This window comes from Wolffia australiana, chromosome 11 (genome assembly GCF_029677425.1).
Source record: "Wolffia australiana isolate 7733 chromosome 11, ASM2967742v1".
NCBI lineage: Eukaryota > Viridiplantae > Streptophyta > Magnoliopsida > Alismatales > Araceae > Wolffia > Wolffia australiana.
The window spans coordinates 10250255-10269992 of record NC_135845.1 but is presented as its reverse complement, the minus strand read 5'-3'; the positions used below and the strand labels follow the sequence as shown (position 1 = coordinate 10269992).

The window sequence follows — 19738 nt, the reverse complement described above, 5'->3', positions numbered from 1 at the left end:
AAAAGAATTTTTTTTTCATTTAAATTTCGTGTTCGTTAGAAGGAGAGATGGTTGGCATCTCCCCCGACAGGGACGGGAACAGCTTTCGAGCTTACCCCTGTAACACATTAAGGCGAACCACTTCGGTGGATCTCACCAAGTTTTTTTGAGGTAATTTTCTCTCGAATCTTTAATAGATTGTCCAGATCCGTGGAAGAGCAACACTCCGTTCAATCGATGAAATCACTCGTCGATGGAGATTAATCCCGATTTCAAATTGTTTTACTCTTTTCGCTACCGAGTTTTATGTTGTAATGATTCATTTGAGAGATGATTAACAGCAAAAGTTCATGAAATCACAAGCGAATGAAGATGTAATCACTTCCGTCGATCTCATCGAGTTTGCGAAGGTAATTCCAATCGATATAACGATACTCGGAGTGGTCGATGAAATTACTCGCGATTAAAGATTTTGCGGACTAAAATTGCCGAGTTTTTTGTATTAATTCTTCTTTTGAGCGAGAGGTAATCACTTCCTTCCATTGATCTCATCGAGGTTTTGAAGGTAATTCCATACAATGTGACGATACTTGGAGTAGCTGATGAAATCACTCGCGATTGCCGATTTCTAGATCCTTTTCGGCACCGAGTTTTTTGTTGTAATTTTTCACTCGGGCGAAGATTAACAAGAATAGGTTAAGAAATTACCGGCGGATGGAGAGATAATAAGTTTGTCGACGATTTTTACCTCTATCGCTACAAATCGGTGGATCGTCGTAGTTCAACCATTTTTTTTTACTGATTCTTCAGCCGCAGAGATGGAGGGAATGCGATGTTCTCCGGCTTGCTCCGCCGTCGTAACTCATCGACGTCGCAGCCTCGGCGACGATTTCTTCTCTCGACGGGGAAGATTAAGGCAGATGAAGGTCAGCGCCTCTGCGAATGCGAATTCCGTGGCAGATTCGACGAAGCTGGTGACCTTCCTCGGCAAGGGTGGCTCCGGAAGGAGTACCGCTGCTGCTCTCGCTGCGCAGGTTAGGTTTTACTCCATTCTAGATCCTCGATTCCTTGCAATGGAATGATTATCTCCATTCTCCGTTCTAGCCGAGGTTTTTGTTTATAACCTGTCGCACTTTTCCTTCGAATCAATGCACATGATCAATACATAGGTCATGAAACCATTTACACTCGATTCTTCGAATCAACGGATAGTCAATAATGATCGAGGAAGATCATCTCGATTCTACGTTCTCGCCGAGTTTTGCGTAATAATTTGTCACTCATTTGGTTCTTATTGACGGCATTAGTTGTTAATTCGAATGAATTGGCTGTTTATTGTGTTGATTCATTACTTTTCTTTTCACGTTCGTTTCCTGCAAAATCCTCGGTTCAAGAAGCTTTTCTTTGGGTGGATTCGATCGATTATCCATGAAGTGAGTTACAGAATGTTGATTAAGTTTGCTATGGCTTTCTCCCAAGTAATATTGCTTTCCCCAGTATGAGAATTGCTTCTCCCTCGTCAAGTTTTTTCAAATAATTTGTCGCTCGTTTCATTCATACTAACGCGTTGGGAGATGATTAATAAATAGTTCATGAAACTATTTATTCAGACATAGATAAGGAAATCATGATTGAAGAAAGTAACGCAGACCAATTTTTTCCTTTTCGTGACAAATCGGTGGATTATCATTTTGATTATCCATTTTCTTTTCCTGCAAAATCCGCTGCTGAAGTTGTTATTTTTGTATGGAGTGGAACAATTCTGCTGCAAAATCGACGGCTCAAGCCAAATTATAGAATGTGGCTTGAGTTTGCTATGTAAGAATGTAGGTCATTTTTACATGGATTTGCGAGGACGGAAATCGCAATTTATGTCCACACTTGTAATGTTTTAAGGAATTTGGAGCGTGGGCTAGTTTTTTGATGATGATAATAAGGATGTAGGTCATTATTCCCAGTAAGCTCATGGTATGTCTCGATCTAGATCTAGATAAAATAACTTCACTCTAGTGGAATATCTGAATCGTGGTGATCATTTGGGTATTCATCTCGAATGAAAAGGAGAAGAGATGTAGTTTAGCGGGAGATGAGGGAAGAGAGTGAGAGTGAGATGGAAATCTGAAGGATAAGTATCATTCCTTCGGACCGAAGGATCTCTGAGCTCCAGCCAACAGCTTCCCACTGCTTCTGGTAATTTGAATTTCCCGTGTCTCTTGCACAGACCCTTCTTATTTAAGGATGTCATCTCTCCAACTAAAGGTTGAATTCGCACAAGCCTTCTGCCTACCCATCTTCTTCCACATCCTCGAGTAACTCTTGGGAAGGTTGATAGGATCCTAGGGGGTAGTTTCATCATGTTAGCCCACAGGGTCATTTCAGTCATTTAGCTATCATTGTATTTCCTTTAAAAAGGGATGCCCTCCTGTCACAACCAACCACGTTGTGACTCGAAGTTGGGAGAGAAGAGAAGGAAATGAACTGAAAATCTGGTAGTCATCAGAAAAGAGGAGAAGAACTGAAAGGGAAAAGATAGATGATCCTCTGAACGTTGTTTGCTCCCCTTTATATAAGGTGGAGGTGAGTTCAACGTGGATCGTGGGCGACGGAATAACCGTCGATGAGACATGGTCGTAAAACGGTTTCTACCCCACGTCGTGTCATGGATCGTTCAGTTGATCCTGGAGATTCGCCGATGGAATAAGTCCTCCTGGTGTGTCAATGGCGGTTGAGCGACGGTTGGGAGCGGAGGGCTGACATCTCCCTTTAGGAGGGCAGCCAAGAAGAAGAAGAAAGAAGTGTTCTTGTCTCCCCTTTTCACGTCTAGGTCTGGCCTCTCTCTCTCCCTTAACGATCCCCGGCCCTCGTGATCGTCTCTACCTCACTGCGTCTTTAGGCGGCTTATCGCTGGTCGATCCCTGCCCCATCCGTTCGACCCTTCCTCAGATCATTCCTGTTTCTCTTCTCTACCCCTGGAACTTCTACCTCACCTCATCCTCTACCCTTCTTCCAATACGAGCCTAGATCCAGGTTCGTATCGAAGGTTTGTATCAGAACATCAAATGCCTAGGTTTTGGAGCTCTAGTTGACTCTAATTTCTTATTTTCTTTCAGAGAAACAGTTCGCTGAATAATAACGAGGTTTGAATTTCAAATTAATCTTTTCCAACGAGCTAGGCTTTCACCTCGGGTAAAATAAACAAAAGCAGGCCTTCTTTATTTGTTACTGCAGACTGTTATTTTCATAATGAACAGTTTCTTACCCCTTGAAAATATTTGATCACTTCTATTAGACTTGATCTTCTGATCCTTCTTTCTGGTGTTTAGTACTACGCCAGTGAGGGGCTGCGCACATGCTTAGTCGTACATTCTCAAGATCCAACCCCCAATTTTCTGATGGGGTGTGAAATCGGAACATCCCCAGTCACTTGCAACAAAAATTTAGTGGCCGTCAGACTAGAAACAACCAAGGTAATATTTTTTCCCCAAACCATTTAATTCTTTATATTACTTTGCCTCGTGATCTTGAAATTATACTTTTTTTCTTCAAGCTACTACTTGAACCCTTGAACCAAGTGAAGAAGGCTGACACCCGAGTCAACTTGTCTCAGGGAGTTCTTGAGGGGGTGGGTATGTGAGGAAAAACCATTGTATTATCTTAAAATTCTTAAGTAAATATAGTTTCAGAATTATTATTTCTAATTTCTCGATAAAACTTCTGCTTGGACGCTGTGGAGCAGGTTGTTGGTGAAGAACTGGGGGTTTTACCTGGCATGGACTCAATCTTCTCAGCGCTTGAGATCGAAAAGTTGACGAATTCTCTTGGCAGGAAGAGAAAAGATCCAGGCCAAACATACGACGTTGTTGTTTATGATGGCACCAGCACCGAGGAAACACTTCGGATGATTGGAGCTGCCGAAAGGGCCAGGTTTGATCTTATGTCTTTCAAGAAAAAATTCACCCTTAATTAAAAATTCTTTTATGGGACAGCAATTAAAATTCAAAGTCAATGGTAACGAATTGACATTGCATCATCATCCGATTTCCAATAGCTGTCATCGTCACCACATCAGTCAGTTGATAAAGAATTGTCATCTTGTTTTGAAGAGATGTTATTGTCATCCATTGCTTTTCAAGCCATGATGCAATTTTATCATCATTGTTGTCATCATCTGGTTCCCAATTCCGTCATCGCCATCTCCATCCATCTGTTGTCTTCATCTTTGTCTAAAGCTAATGACATTTACTAAAATCAGGTGGTACTTGAAGCATATCAGAAACATGGCTGAGAAGACAGACATTGGCCGATTGACCGCCCCATCAGTTCTAAAATTGATCACTGAGTCAATGGGTTCAAGTGGTGTGTCCATTGACGGGAAAACTAGCACAGAAATCTGGGACAACATCGAGCAGAATTTACAGGTATGTATTTTTTGATTGAGAAATATTCTTGGAAGGGAGGAGAGAACAGTAGAAAGAAATAGGAAGATGACAATGAGTACGGGCCCAGATGGGCGCTTATGCTTTACCTCTCCAATTATACCACTTTTTGATTGCCCTCCTTAGGAAATGGCAACAAGTATTTAAAGGGAACTACACTAAAGCCTAATGACCAAAATACCCCTCATTGAAGTTGTGTCATGTTTGCTGTCTCATGATGATGCTGATGAGAACGATGATGAGTTGTTTGATACCGTCGTGGTATCAAGTAGGAATTTCTGAATTGTATTTTCCTTTCACAGTATCCAAAATCTAGGAATTCAAACAAAACGCAAAAGAGACTACTTCATACTTCTAAATATCCAGGATTCGATTGGAAAAGTCCATGGACTAGAAAAGAGAACGAAAATAGGAAAGTGAATGGAGATGACCATTGGAGAAGGATCCGATGATTCCTCTCTTTTCTGGTCATAGGCCTCTCCTGTGCTCCAGCCCTCACCCACAGCTAGCAAATCAGGTAGCGACTTCTTGAAAAAGATCTTGGATTCATGTATTTATAACTTTTTAGTCACAAGGGCCACCGTTTCCGCATATCTCATCAATTCCCACTCTCTCCTCTTTGTTTGCCTTCTGTATTTTCTTGAAAAGAACATATCATGGTCCAATCCTTTTGGAAAAAAAACATAGTATCATCCTCATCATTCATCTGTGCCAGGGGGACAATGGCAAGGTAATCATTGGCATGTCACATGTCATTGCGTTGTCCTCCAATTTTCCCCTGATACGATCCTGCTGGTTCGTATCAGGGGGGAAGACGGGAAGGGGAGGGAGAAGGCGCCGGGATGGTCGTCGGCGTGCCGGGATGGACTACGGCAGGTGGGGCAGGCAGAGTGGACATCGCCTACGAGAGGGGTCTGGCTGAAAGGACGTCGCCGGAGGGAGCCAAACACATTTTTGATGATACTTCTTGGCTGCCCTCCTCAAGGGAGGGCTGCTCTATTTAAAGGAATTACAAAGAGGTCCAAATGACCTAAACGCCCCTATTGGGCTAAATGATGAAAAAGGCCTAGATACATCAGGGTCGTATCACCCCCCCCATTCTGTCTTACTACTAGTGATTTGGGACTCTTTCTCTCTCTCCGTCTCACTCTCTGTGCTGCCTCTTTTCTCTTATTTTTGACTACTCATCATCCAAACCTGTCATCTCGTCATTGTCATCCAGTTTTTGCTTGAAAATCATCATCATCATCATCAGATGTTTGTTATACCGTAACGATGGTGATGGCGATCATGGTTTTTTTATGAGAACGGTGACGTTGTCCTGGGACAGCAAATATTAGAATCCTTTCTGATTTATGGATTTTCTCTTCCCGGCAATGAATCGTTCTTATTTATTGCAGAAAGCATCAGCATTCTTTACAGACCCCTCAAGATTTCGATCGTTTCTGGTGGTCGATCCGAGGAGCCAACTTTCAATAAGTTCAGGACTGAGATACTGGGGCTGTGCTATTCAAGCTGGTGCTCGCATCTCAGGGGTCTTTGGCTTTTCCTCTGGGGCGAAGGTTCCTGAGCAGTTCTCTCCCTTGGCTTTCGCTGTTTTGCCTTATAGTTTTGGGGAATCTACTGTTGAGTGGGACAAAATGGTCAGTGCCCTCAGTGACGAGGCGAAGAGCATTCTTGATTGGTCGCAGTTTGGCAGTGCGCAGCCGCTGGTGAGATTTGACGGTTCCAAGAGGACAGTAACTCTTTTCATGCCGGGCTTTGACAAGTCTCAGATCAAACTCTTCCAAGTAAGTTGGTTTGATCGTCGCACAACGAATTTCGGGATAAATTGAGACTGCATACAGAAAATTTCAGTTTGGGTTTCTCTTTTAGAGTATTTTAGAGTACTGTATCACTAAATATCTCCAAGTATCTCTCTCCTTTTCTCAGATTTAGAGTATCGTTCAAAGTCCCTCGATATGATCTGTTTCGTAGGTTATATTTAGCAGTGATCACCAGGAGGGCTGATCATCTCTCTCTTAAGGATTGTTATATCCTTACGATCATCTAAATATTTATATTTATATTTACATTTATATCGTTAGGATTGTTCAATATCTTACATTTATTTTTATGTGATCTTGCTTGGTTTGACCATGTTCGAGCGTCCTTATCATCTCTCCCTCTCTTATCTTACATTTATTTTTAGATATTCTTCCTCGTAATTGGGAATGTCAAGCCGCGGAACTCTCCCTCTTTCTCCCTTTCACTTGGATTATCTTATCTTTTAAAATCCCTATAAATCGGCTGCTTGTTCACCTCTCTCTCTCTCTCTGCGAGAGATACATGTATGTTATCTTTATGTACACGCCGACTTATTTTCCTCTTTCGTTTAATTTGCAGTACAGAGGAGGCACGGAATTACTAGTGGAAGCAGGAGACCAGAGACGAGTTATACAGTTACCTTCTGGGCTCCAAGGTAAAGTTGCAGGGGCCAAGTTTGAAAATGCCAGCCTCGTAGTTACTCTTCGATAATTCTTTATCTTCAACTGAAACAAAAAGGGAATGGCACGGCCTATTTGTTCAGATTCATCCGCTCTTTAATTTTTTCTTTATGGAGTTGTATGTGGCATTTTGGTCATTGGAAAAGTTCTAAAATATCTCAGAAAGAAGGTTGGGCTCAGAAGGAATATCATATTTGGCATTAAATAAACAGCCTCGAGTAATCTCTCTGAATCACACGAAATCTGGAGTGAACAACATCTGCCAAGAGCGCATGAGGATCTGATAAATTCGTGCCCAGAAAAATCATATACATGAATTACGGACGTTTTGTTGGGCCCATAAATTGAAATCAGCTGCTCAAGAAAAGACCTGGGTGGGCATCTCTATCTCTATCTCTTGTTTTGCCTTTCTTTCTCTCAGTCGTCTTTGATCCCGCTTAATTTTTTCTCATTCATTTTTGGCCACTGCTGCTGCGTAAAAAGATATATCTTTACAGAAGGCTATGAACAGAGGGTGGCAAAATCAGGTATCATTCTGCTTCTGCCCCTGTTTGTGAACCCACCCGGCTCCTGAGCTCTTCAAAAGCTCGCATACTCTCGGCATCAAATCCCCCAGCAAACTGAAAAAACATATGAGCCCAAGATAATAGAATTAGCTTTTTCTCATGGGAAAGTTTGAAAAGGATTATATATTTTTCTTAGACTTATTTAGTGGGCACCTGATGAACCCTGAAAGCAAATCTGACGCCTTGAAGAATTAGGAACTCCCTGTTTGGCTCCTTTTCAGGCGCATCCATTGCATCAAGCTCCATGGTGACCCGTTTCATATACTTTCTGGCTAACTGGACTGATGATAGCTTTATCTGCAGAAACCATGATGAAATGACAAATGAGAAACCTTCATAAAACAATCCCTATGAGAATATTGCTGACTTATTGCGAAACCCAGCTTCTGATTGAAGCAGAAAACTAGAAAGTCTCGGTTCAAAGGTTTGGTTGGGTTCAAACGTTACAAAACAGGCCATCGACACCATAAACCATACACCGCACAACCCTTTGGCTTCTGAAGAAAAGGGAGAAGAACACACCTTGCCGACGAGACCCGTGTCTGATAACCAATCTGTGGGGACACCGAATTCCCTGTACCGTGACGCTGCCATGTCTCGAGTACGTAGCAGAGCATATACGCTCTGTTCCAACCTGAATTTTTACAGGAAAAAAAAAATTGATGAGTTTTCAGCACTCTACCCATATGAAAAGGTCAACGACAGAGACTCACTTCTCCAGCATAGAATACATTTTCTTGAGTGCTGCTTCGCAAGGAACCTTGGGATCGTCAATAAAATTCGTAACTTGGTTTGCTAGTTTCATTAGGTCCTGATATTCAAAGGCTGCCTCCCTCAATGCGTCAACTTTGCCCTCTGGCCAGTCAAAGTGCTTAAGAACAGCTCTCTCATCAACCTTCAGAGCAAGAAATACACAGACAATTTTGTTGCAAGTAGAATTTTTTAGATTAATCGGATGTAATAATCTCTGACGCGAAAAGAGAATTTACCAGGAAGGAGAGCTCTTCATCCAGCCAGTTGACGAATGATAGGAGGTCTTCAATTCGGGTGAACGAAGCTGCTCTGACTTCAGTTGCCAGCGACTGGACAAAGTCACCTTGTGTCTCCACATCAGCTTTGACCTGAAACAGCATAAATCGAATCAGGAGGCCACCAAGAAGAGGAAACAGTGAGCAGCAAAAAAACCCTAAAGCCGATTCTTACCGCTAACATGAAGGTTGACCGGTTCTCTATCTCCCCTATCATATTGCTCCTAGCGTTTGCCACATTGGACGTTGCGGCTCCTCCTCCCCCTGGCGATGACACCTCCTTCTTCGACTCGCGCTTCATCAGAGACTGGTAAAACTCCACAAGCTCAGGAGCCCTGTGCACCTTATTTCCACCGGCACCGTCTTTAAGAAGACTTCCAGGTGGCGGTGGCGGCGGAGGCGGTCCTCCTGGAGGTCGTGGCGGTGGCGGAACACCCGGTGGTAGTGGTGGAGGTGGCGGAGCCCCTGGTGGAAGCGGGGGCCGAGGCGGCGGAGGTGGTGGTGGCGGTACGCCCCCCGGACCTGCAGGGGATTTACCCTCCCCGCTCTGGGTTCCACCCGATGGCGTCGGAGGCGGCCTCGGCACTCTCGGAGACCTCTTCTCAATGTGAGCAAGCTTGATCTGGCTAATAACCGGAGGAGAGTCGACTTTCCCTTCATCCATCTTCTCACTGGCGTCAGCAGGAGTCGAGGTCTTCTCCTTGATCAAAGCCAGCCTGGGCGGCAGAGAAACAGTCCTATCCGGTTTGATCCTTGGCGGCTCTGGTGGCCTCAAGGAGGTCAGCCCGTCATTGCCAAATCTCGCGGCTCTAGCCTGGTCAGCCTTCTCCTTGATCGCCCTTTCTCTCTCTACAGCCAGCTTATGCCGGTCCTTATAAGCTGGGTACTTGTCGTCGGCCACGCCTTCCACAGACTTTGACATGAGCTGGAAAGAATCCGCCACGCTGGGACTGTCCAAGTCATCGGCCGAGTCATCAACCTCTTTCTTCCCAAATGTGGTAATGGCCACCGCGTCGCCCGCATTCCTGATCATGAGCGCTTCCAACGGACCTTTTGACCGTTGGAGAGAGTTTGCCCTCATGGGGGAGGCTCCTCCAAAAGACCTGGCTGGCGACAGGGTGACATCATCCTTGTTCTTCCCCCATTTCTTGAGCTTCTGAATCAAAGTGGGCTTCTTGCTGAAGGTGCTCCAGCGGCTAGAGGTGCTGTCAACAGAGGCGAGATCAAAGTCCTCGCTTGCGCGAGACGTGTCCGAGTCAACGCTGTCAGCATCAGTGTCGCCTTGGCCGCGCTCCGACCCGGCAAATTCGGTCAACATCCGCTTAGCCTTCTCCTGTGATCTGGGGCTCAAGCTCTTGTTCAGATCGCGTGCCGATGTCTTCCCTGGCGTTGTTTGGTGATTTCTGAGCTCATATCTCAAGCAGGCGTTGACCCACCGGAGGTAAACCAGCTCCTCCACCTCGCTGAACCTGTTCATCTGAAGTCCTTCCACCTGTTTGACCAGGTCCTCATTCGCATGCTTCAGTGCGTTGACCTCCTCCCTCACCCGATCTGCCATCTCTCCCTGCAAAACAGAGCCTCAGTCAGACTGCCGCAGGGTGAAAATGTCAGCAGTCCCTGCTTTATTAGGGGTTCAAATGTAAGAACGTATGACACCATGTCTACTTAAGTCACGAGTATAGTTCAGGGAGGCAGACGGGACGATTTTTTCGTCCGGGGACGGAAAAATCGTCATGTCCAAGGATACGGACGAATTTTGGGACGAAAATTCGTCCCGGGGACCACCAGACGGGACGGTATTCGTCCTGCGGGACGAAAAAACCGTCCTTCCGGTGGTCTCGGACGATGGACGGACGGATGTGGACAAAAAAACGCCAGATTCACATCTGACGGTTGAGATCTCGACACGTGGCCTAGCTATGACAATTTGCATCAAGGTCCCTGTATTTTTTAGTTCTCAGAATTAATTGTACATATGTCCATTTGCATTCTCTCTCCTCTATATTTCCCTTAAAAACTTAGAAAAATCTATATTAATATATTAAAAAATATAAAATGGGTTTTTTTCGTCTGGGACAAATTTCGGGATGAAAATTTGTCTCGGGAGGACTGAACGGGATGAAAAACCATCACGGTATGATTGGACGGGACGGTTTATTTATCGTTGGATGAAAAACTGTCCCATCCTTCATCCCTGAACTTACTCTGGACGTCGGACGGGACAAAATTCGTCCCGTCCCGTCCATCGTCCACGTCCGGGACGATCCAGAACTATAGTCACGAGGCAATTCTACTCAATTCTTAGGGTTTCTTTCTTTGATCCTTGGGAGGCGGGCCCTGCCTCCTCTCTCTTCTCCAATCATCCAGAAGTTGAAGGCCAGCAAGCAAACGTTTCAAGGCCCAAAACTCCAAGAATCATCCTTGTTCTCTCTCCAAAAAACCATAATTGAGGACAATCAATTTGAGCTAGGAAAAGATGAAAAACCCATTTCCTGATCAGTCTAAAACCAAAAAAATATCCAGCTCAAGAGAATTGGAGATTAAACCAAAGATGCAAACCTCATCCATGTTAGCCAAGGCAGCAGCCTTGGCTTCGGCGGCGTCGAGCTTCACAACGAGCTCGCGCTTCTCATGCTGCAGCTCCTTGCTCTTCCTCCTGAGCTCGACGACCTCGACCTCGAGTTCCTTGGCAGCCTTAAGCTTCCTCTCGACTTCGGCGTCTCGCTTCGACGCCGCGGCCTCCTTCGCCTGCAGCTCCACCACTTGCTGCTTAAGAACCAGAAGGTGGCTCTTCGTCTGCCCCGCCTCGAGCTGCATCTGCCTCTGGAACTCCTTGATCTTGTTCCTGGCCTTGTCCAGTTCCTTCCTGAGCACGGCGCCCTGCGCCGCCTCGTCCTGAAGCTTCTTCCTCTCTGCCTGCAGAGAACTGATGGTGATGTTCAACATGTCAATCTCCACGGTCTTGATCTTCAGCTGCTTCTGTAGCTCAGCCACGTCCGATTCCTGCTCTTTCAGCCCGTAGTACTCCAGCAGCTCTCCCTCGAGCTTCACCTCTCTTTCTTGCATTTCCCTCACTAGATTGCGCAGTCTTTCGAGTTCAATTTCGTTGGCTGCGATCTCCGTTTCATATCTATCATCATTCCGATCATCATCATCATCAGGGAGCAGAATATCCATCTCCCCGGATAGCAAGTGCTCGAATTCCGGCAATAATTCGTCGTCTTCTCCTATATCTATCTCGATCTGAGCATCCTCGCTCAGTTGTTTTTCTTCCTCTTCTTCTTCTTCTTCCTCTTCTTCCTCTTCTTCCCCAATCTGCCGCATAAAAACCCAAGATTTTTTACACTCTCTGAGTTGGATGAGGAAGAAATCAGACGGGGGGGAACTCACGTGGATATTTTCATGGCCGATGTCGCCGTCCTGGAAGAAGATCTCCTCGGGATCGCCATTCTCTGCTTCTAGGGAGAGAATTCAAGAACAGAGGGAAAAGGGGAAAAGAGAAAAATAGGGGAGAGAGGAGGAGGAGGAAGAATACCGAAGCGCTTGGGGGGGGGAGGTCTTCTTCCGGTGTTGACCTGCTTGACAGCGTAGGCGGCGACGGAGGCGGCGACGAGGAACCCTAATCGGACGAGCATGAAGGAACCCTAATTGGGGAGGCGGGTTTCATCACTGGGGGAGAGGAGTGGGTGTTCTTGGTGGGAGGAGGAAGGGGCATCTGCAATCGGTGGCGGAGGAACTTGTGGTAGAGGAGTTTCACCTGCGTTATCTACTGGGGGGGGGGAAGCGGGGAAGGGAAGGGGACAAAAGGGTGAAAAGGAAAGAGCTTGGAATGGATGGATGAGGAGAGGGGGGGGGATGATGGTCGACCCGCCATGGAAGAGCTTGGAAGTGGGGCCGAGCGGGGGGAGTATTTGTCTGGAGTGGAGGTTTGTGTTGTGTAGGATTGGGGGGGGTAAAAAATAAAAAAGATATATGATCCGATGTTTGGAAAAAACAGTCGCTTTCATGGACCGCCGCCTAGTCTGTCTACCTCTCTCTCCTTGACTCTCTCTCTCTCTCTCTCTCTCTCTCTCTCTCTCTTTCTCACTCCTTCTCCCTCTTGCTCTCTCTTTCCCTCAATCTCTCTCTCTCTCTCTTTCTCTCTATTTCTTTCTCACTCCTTCTCCCTCTTGCTCTCTCTTTCCCTCAATCTCTCTCTCTCTCTCTCTATTTCTTTCTCACTCCTTCTCCCTCTTGCTCTCTCTTTCCCTCAATCTCTCTCTCTCTCTCTCTATTTCTTTCTCACTCTTTCTCCCTCTTGCTCTCTCTCTTTCCCTCAATCTCTCTCTCTCTCTCTCTATTTCTTTCTCACTCTTTCTCCCTCTTGCTCTTTCCCTCTCTAACGCTCTCTTTCTTTCTCTCTCTCTCTCTGCCTCTCTCTCTTTCCCTCAATCTCTCTCTCTCTCTATTTCTTTCTCACTCTTTCTCCCTCTTGCTCTTTCCCTCTCTAACGCTCTCTTTCCTTCTCTCTCTCTCTCGCTCTCTTTCCTTCTCTCTCTCTCTCTCTCTCTTTCCCTCTCTAACTCTCTCTCTCTTGCTTTTACTTTCTCTCTCTCCTTTTGTCTCTCTCTCTCTGTCATTCCCTCTCTCTCTCTAATCACTTGCACACAAATTACATCTGTGATTTCTCGGTTCCTTGAGTGAGAGGTGCTGAGCCACTCAAGCGCACATCCTCGATATGTATCCACATGATCTCTGGCACAGAAACTCCTCCTAGAGAAGCCCCATTCTCACTCCGTCACTTTTACACACCATTTTGATTGCATTAGGATGGAGATATGTCCCCGCTAGTTGGGCTACGTGGAATGAGGGGAAATTTTTTGTTTTTTTTATAAAAACTTTTCATGCATATAAATATGGCCATAGGGCTCCGCAATATGTAAGAGAGAAAGTTAGAAAATTCACTGAGAATTTAGTTAAACGTCATCACTAAAACAATGAGTCAAAGCACATGAGCACAGATTGCATCTGTGATTTCTATGATGCTCTAGTGAGACGTGGCTCTCAAAATAATCACATCTGGAGCGGAGAGGAGCTAAGGGGAGATGGAAGAAGGAGAATTTTGGAGGTTCATTTGAGAGGAATAGAGCCTGAATTGAACTTAGATTGTGAAGAAATAAATTGGATTAGAATTAAGGTTCTACTGTACATAAATGGGAGAAAAAATATTGAAACTTCAATTTTTAACTCTCTTTTTTCCCTCTCTCTCTTGCTTTTTCTCCCTCTGACTCTCTGTCTTTGTCTCTCTCTTGCTAGCTCCCTCTCTCAGTCTGTCTCCTTGTCTTTCTGTGTCTCTCTCTTGCTTTCCCTCTCTCCGACTCTCTCTCTTTCTTTCCCTTTCTTTATTTTCCTCTTTCTCCCCCCATTGCTTTGCCTCTAACTCTCTCTTTATTTTCCTCTATCGCTACCCATTTCTTTCCCTCTAACTCTTGCCTTATTTTCCCCTCTCTCCCTCCATTACTTTCCCTCTAACTCTCTTTTTATTTTCCTCTCTCTCTCTCTCTTGCTTTCCTTCCCTTTGACTCTCTGTCTCTCTCTCTTGTTTTTTTTCTCTCTCTCTCTCTCTCACTCTCTCTCTCTCACTCTCTCTCCTTGTCTCTCTCTTGCTTTTCCTCTCTGTATCTCTCTCTTGCCTTCCCTCTCTATGACACACTCTCTCTCGTGCTTTCCCTTTCTCTAACTCTCTCTTGCTTTCCTTCTCTCTTACTCTCTCTTGTTTCCATCTCTCTCTCACTCTCTCTTGTTTCCCTCTCTCTATAACTCTCTCTTGCTGGGCCTCTCACTGACTCTCTCTCATGCTTTCCCTCTCTGTCTAACTCTCTCTTGTCTTCCCTCTCACTAACTCTCTCTCTTTTGTCCCTCTCTCTAACTCTCTCTTGCTTTTCTCTCTCTCTCTCTCTCCTGCTTCCCTCTCTCTGACTCTCTCTTACTTTCTCTCTCTTCTCTTGCTTTCCCTCTCTCAAACTCTATCTTTGTCTCTCTATTGCTTTCTTCTCTCTCTCTTGCTCTCTCTCCAGCTTCCCTCTCTCTAACTCTCTCTCTTACTTTCCCTCTCTCGCTCTTGCTTTCCCTCTCTCAGAATCTATCTTTGTCTCTCTCTTGCTTTCTCTCCTGCTTCCCTCTCTCTGACTCTTTCTCTCGCTTGCTTTCCGTCTCTCAGACTCTTTCTTTGTCTCTCTCTGACTCTCTCTTGTTTCCCTCTCTCTGACTCTCTCTCTTGCTTTCCCTCTCTCGCTCTTGCTTTCCCTCTCTCAAACTCTATCGTTGTCTCTCTCTCTCTCTCTCTCTCTCCTGCTTTCCTCTCTCTGACTCCCTCTCTCTCTTGGTTTCCCTTTCTCTGACTCTCTCTCTTACTCTCCCTATCTCTCTCTTCCTTTCCCTCTCTCAGACTCTTTCTTTGTCACTCTATTGCTTTCCCTCTCTCTAACTCTCTCTCTCTCCCTTGCTTTCCCTCAACCATCTCTTTCTTTTTCTCTTTCTCTCTCTTGATTTCCTTGTCTCTCTCTCTCTTGAAACTCTCTCTAGTTCCCTATTGGCGTGTCTCTCTTTCTCTCATTTATCTTCCTATCTCCTTTTCTTTTTTTATCTCTTTTTTCCCTCTATAACTTAGGAGAATTATGATTAATATTTCAGAAACATTAGCATTAACATGGGCATGCAATTTTTGACAAATATTCATAAGTCACAAATTAAATTTATAATTATTGGATTTCACCCTCACACAGATAATAATTATAATATTATCCAAACTTAGGGGTGTTATGATTAATATTTTAGTAACATAACCTTAATAAATGAATATTGAAGAAACATGACTTGAATCCACAAGTCTTGATCTTCTTGAAGCAGCCAAGTACTAGTTTTAAGTAGATTTGAATCCACATAACTAGCTTCTCCAGCTGTCAAGTCCAGTTGAAGTTTGTGCTTGAATCCACATGCACTAAAGCATTTTCTAACAACAGAAAGAAACAAGAGTTTCAAAAAAATAATATAGTTGAATAATAATGCTTCAAGGGTACATGGGTTCTACAAAAGGTGCAAAAATTATAATGTAATTACTTGACAATGCCCATGAAAAGATGACTCGAAACATTGAGAAAAACAACTCTAAAAAGATAAACAAATGATCAAGAGCCTAATAGGCCTGAGCATATATATTTTGTATATTTTGGGGGATATAGAATCTATCAAAGATATTGTGTGAATATAGAAGATCTTGACAAGATAAATGAAAAAATATGCACCTGTAACAAGATGTAGCTAAGATACTCTTCAGATTCCGGCATGAGAAGAATTTGTCATAAGATTCAGTCACAGAAAAATCTATGAGAGGGTTTTGTGCTTCTCTAGTTACTTCTTTTGCAGATCTTGTTAGATTCTTGTAGGATCTCCTTCTTGGGCTACCATAAGTTAATGGACCTCAAGAAATGGGCTTTAACGCTATGTCATTTAGAAACATTAGGTTTAATATGGGCATGCGATATTTAGTAAAATATTTATAAGTCATAAATTACATACACAATAGAAATGAATGTAAAAATACAGTTTTGTGAAAAGAAAGATTTCTCTTGGGACGTCACTCATCAATACAAAAAATGATGTCTAGAACATTCTACAAGTTAAAAAGAGGGTAACCAAATTCACCCTCATATCCTCATTGGTATCTTTGTTTTGGTTGGTATCATTGTTGATATGATCATCCACTTGCCACCAACAGTTAGCGTCACGAGTAGCTCCATGTTCTCAGCTTTCAAGTCGGATCACTTGTAGTTGATGATGTCACGATTGGAAGGAAAAAATAGGTTGACTGGAATTCATTAGCAACCATTGCTAATCCAGGATACGAGTGTCCAATTGTTTCTTCCCCTCATTAGGAGGTGAGCTAATGTAGACATATAGCTTGTGCATGGAATCAATAGTGGGTGTATGCTCATTGTCTTGCAACAACTCATCAGATGCTTCATAGAAAAAATTAGTATTTGTCCAAGCCAAACAAAAGCATCCAAAAGAAACTATATAAACCATGATCTAATCATTATTGAACCCATGTATAGTTCATAAATTCTTCACATACGATGTGACACTTTTGACTTGAAACATGGTCACATCTTTGACACTACGCATGACACTATCGAGACGTCTCGTTCTAGCTCTAATCCTAACAACTAAGTCATTTTCTTCTGGCAACTTCAATTGACAAGCAACAATGGTATCCATCACGAGGGCTTGCAATATACTTGCAAAATCCTATGCCCCTCCGCATCAACCAACACGGGTTTCTTTAACATATTGAATGTCATAATGTCAAGAATGTCTCTCTTCTCGATAATGGCAACCAAGATCTCATAAAATGAATTCCACACCTTGTTGGACAATCAAAGCAACTTTTTCTGGTTTGGTAGGCCAAACTGCTTGCATAATGATACATAGCACCAGCCACATTGTTTCAACTCAGGTATTTCAATGACTATCTCCGTGAGCCAAAGTATGGTGTCACCAATGTAGATGAATCAAAGTCCTCATACATGTTGAGTTGTTTGATAATCTTGTTGGGTTCTACAGGCCTTCATATGGATGAATAAATCAAAATATTTCTCAGCAAAAGACAAACATAATTGAATGACATCACTAAAACCATGAAATGAAGTACCTTTACACGTATTGCATTCGTGATTTCTTGGATCTTGGAGCGAGCCAAGTCGAGATACTCAAATGTGCAGCCTCTAGATGTATCCATGCGATCCTCGGCATGTCAGATCTCCTCCTTGTTGACGAGCCCCGTTCTACCTCCATTGTCGTCGTTACGCCATCCTAATCGCATCGGGCATGGAGAGGGAGTGAGGGGAGAAGGAAGAAGAAGGAGAAGGCCCCCTGAACAATTTTGGCGTGGGTGAATTTCGTTCAGGGCCTTACTCTATTTATACTAAGTGAGTATTTTTCATAAAAACCCCCAAAATGTAAGTATATCTTATGACGTCCAAAAGACCATTTGCGTGTGACTCTGTAGGCCCATGTATCAGTCTAGTTAACGACTCTATTGGCCCAATAACCTTTATTGTCCTTCCAAATTAATTAACTATATCATCATATAGCTTAATTAATGTCGGATCGATTTAACCCAATCGATAAGTTGAGTCTCCAACATGTGAGGTTCCAAGCTACACCTCGTGTTCTAGAAGATACAAAGGAGTGTATATCGACTCACTTCATGGAACCTGTTTGTCATCGATTACCGTGTATGTATAGTCCCTCATCCACTTGACGCTTCTTGGACGACTTAAGGTGTGGTCAATTGTCAAACCCTAATCGTTCATCCGAATTAGTACTGATGCATTCAAAAATCATCGGAGAACTCTTTTCCGATAATTCACTGCCTTGGCCAAGGACATCATCGCATCGTCTTCCTTGAGTTGTCACCTCTTATACCGAGGGTGGACGACCCATCTTGACCACTCAATCATCTTCGTGAACTTCTTGATGTACCTGAACTAAAACTGTTTAGAATCCCATGGTTAGAGACTCGTTGGCCATAGACAAAGTACAACCATCCATCGACAAGACATCTTTGGTATCTCAGGTCTAAGGACCACTTACACAACCGTGACGTGAATCAACCTGATTTACAGTTTGGTATAATACCATTCAGGGATTCGTACGGATCAATTCAGTGAACTCTTTCCACAAAAGAGCACCCACTATTTATCTATTGTCTCCACACTAATGGCTACAAGACTGGCTATACTTATCATATGAGTGAGGCTAGATAGTGTTATTCTATCCGGATACTTCGATGTCCTCATGTATCCTTCGAATAGAAATATTTATAACACATGCTTAAAGACTAGTGATCTGATAAGCTCGATTTTAGTGGTTTCTACTGGTTATTTAGCAGTTAATACGTGTGAGGATTGAGCTTATACAACGAAATTTATAACCTCACAGCTTAGGGTGAGTGAGGGTCGATCCACAGGGAGACGGCAAAAAAACAACAGAAGAATTCTGTCTATCATATCAGTTCTTTTAGATCTCAATACTCAAGTATAAACTCTGGTAAACGATCTTCAGTACAAATGACAGAGCTTTCTTTAAAAGTCTCGGTGTAGCAAATCTTCAGTAAGGCTTTCCTTACTGAGGATTCACCTTTGCCCTTTGGGGCAATTTCACAAACACCCAGCGGGTGTTTGTGCACGCGCGAGCGCCTGCGCGGGCGAGCCTGCTCGCGGCGCTGCCGCACACGGGCGAGCCTACTCGCGGCGTTGCGCGTGGCGACCACTGCTCGCGGCGCTGCGTGGCGAGCGCTTGCTGCACGCTGCTGCATGCGGCGTTGTTCCCCGCGGCTTGGATTGCTGGCAACCTAGGCTGTTGCCTGGGTTGCTAGCAGTTTGGAAGTTCTGTAGGGATGGATTTCACGATCTGATGCGAGAAGAATGGAATTTTTGCTAGAACAGAATGGGAAACGATTCAATCAACTATGAAATTCGAAATCAAGCGTAACCAAAGGAACAACAGAAATTGGAAATGCTGAAGACACAGCTTGTGATCTTCAACCCAACTCTGATTGTCTTAGAAGGGAGAAGAAGATTGTACTAAAACTGAAACGCTCACGCCTCCTCGTGTCACTCCTTAGGGCAGGCGGCGATCGTCGTGCTCGGCTACTCCTCACTTGCTTCTCTCCCCGCTCCAATGCTCATCAGCCTTGGAGGGTCTGCAGAAATCCTTTCTCTCCAAGCCCTAGCTTCCTTGAGAGAAATTCTGGACAACCTAAAATCAACTTTCAAGAGGGTATTTATAGGTTTCTCTTAAGTCATGCCCAGGGGCATTTTCGTAATTTTTGCATCTTTGAATTTTCGCCCGCTCCTCTTGATCCTCGTCTCTTTCCTTGATCTTCTTAACCTGTCTCTGAATGTTTACTAACCATAAAATGTTAAATATATTCCACTTGATTCAAAGGATCAAGTGGGGTTAGTAATTTCATAAAATGATGCATATGCATGATATTAGCATGAATTAACATTATAATTTTGATGAATGAAAGCTAAAAAGTTTAATTATTTGATGACATATTTGAGAGTCATCATGATCTCCGTATTACGATCTCATCATAATTCACTAAGTGCGATCATGTATTCATGAACTTCATTATAAGCATCACACATGCACTATAATGAATATGTTGTATTAATGAACATGGAACGAGATGTGGA

At 43.8% G+C, this 19738-nt stretch overlaps 2 protein-coding genes and 1 non-coding gene across 5 annotated transcripts; 2 read left to right on the top strand and 1 right to left on the bottom strand.

The window, feature by feature from the left end:
* The first annotated feature begins 20 nt into the window (after nt 1-20).
* Nucleotides 21-7057, top strand: LOC144709550 (P-loop containing nucleoside triphosphate hydrolases superfamily protein). 2 transcript variants are annotated; one of them, XM_078583129.1, is made up of 9 exons: nt 21-150; nt 321-389; nt 790-1013; nt 3303-3446; nt 3527-3601; nt 3716-3903; nt 4232-4397; nt 5816-6205; nt 6801-7057. In XM_078583129.1, the coding sequence occupies exons 3-9, from the start codon at nt 798-800 to the stop codon at nt 6930-6932; spliced, it is 1311 nt and encodes a 436-aa protein (XP_078439255.1). In that variant the 5' UTR covers nt 21-150; nt 321-389; nt 790-797; the 3' UTR covers nt 6933-7057. The 2 variants fall into 2 exon arrangements, with proteins under 2 accessions (XP_078439255.1, XP_078439254.1); XM_078583128.1 differs by lacking the exon at nt 321-389.
* Nucleotides 29-147, top strand: LOC144709965 (U6atac minor spliceosomal RNA). Its single transcript, XR_013583179.1, has one exon. It is a non-coding gene; the product is annotated as a U6atac minor spliceosomal RNA (small nuclear RNA).
* A 93-nt stretch (nt 7058-7150) lies between the features above and the next one.
* On the bottom strand, nt 7151-12307 carry CHUP1 (Hydroxyproline-rich glycoprotein family protein). 2 transcript variants are annotated; one of them, XM_078583126.1, is made up of 9 exons: nt 12031-12307; nt 11886-11953; nt 11055-11810; nt 8671-10059; nt 8457-8588; nt 8181-8362; nt 7990-8101; nt 7621-7764; nt 7151-7521 (listed from the first exon to the last, which is right to left on the bottom strand). In XM_078583126.1, exons 1-9 carry the CDS (start codon nt 12128-12130, stop codon nt 7432-7434), a joined length of 2973 nt encoding a protein of 990 aa, XP_078439252.1. In that variant the 5' UTR covers nt 12131-12307; the 3' UTR covers nt 7151-7431. The 2 variants fall into 2 exon arrangements, with proteins under 2 accessions (XP_078439252.1, XP_078439253.1); XM_078583127.1 differs by having other exon boundaries at nt 11886-11947; nt 12031-12306.
* Nucleotides 12308-19738: the final 7431 nt, after the last annotated feature.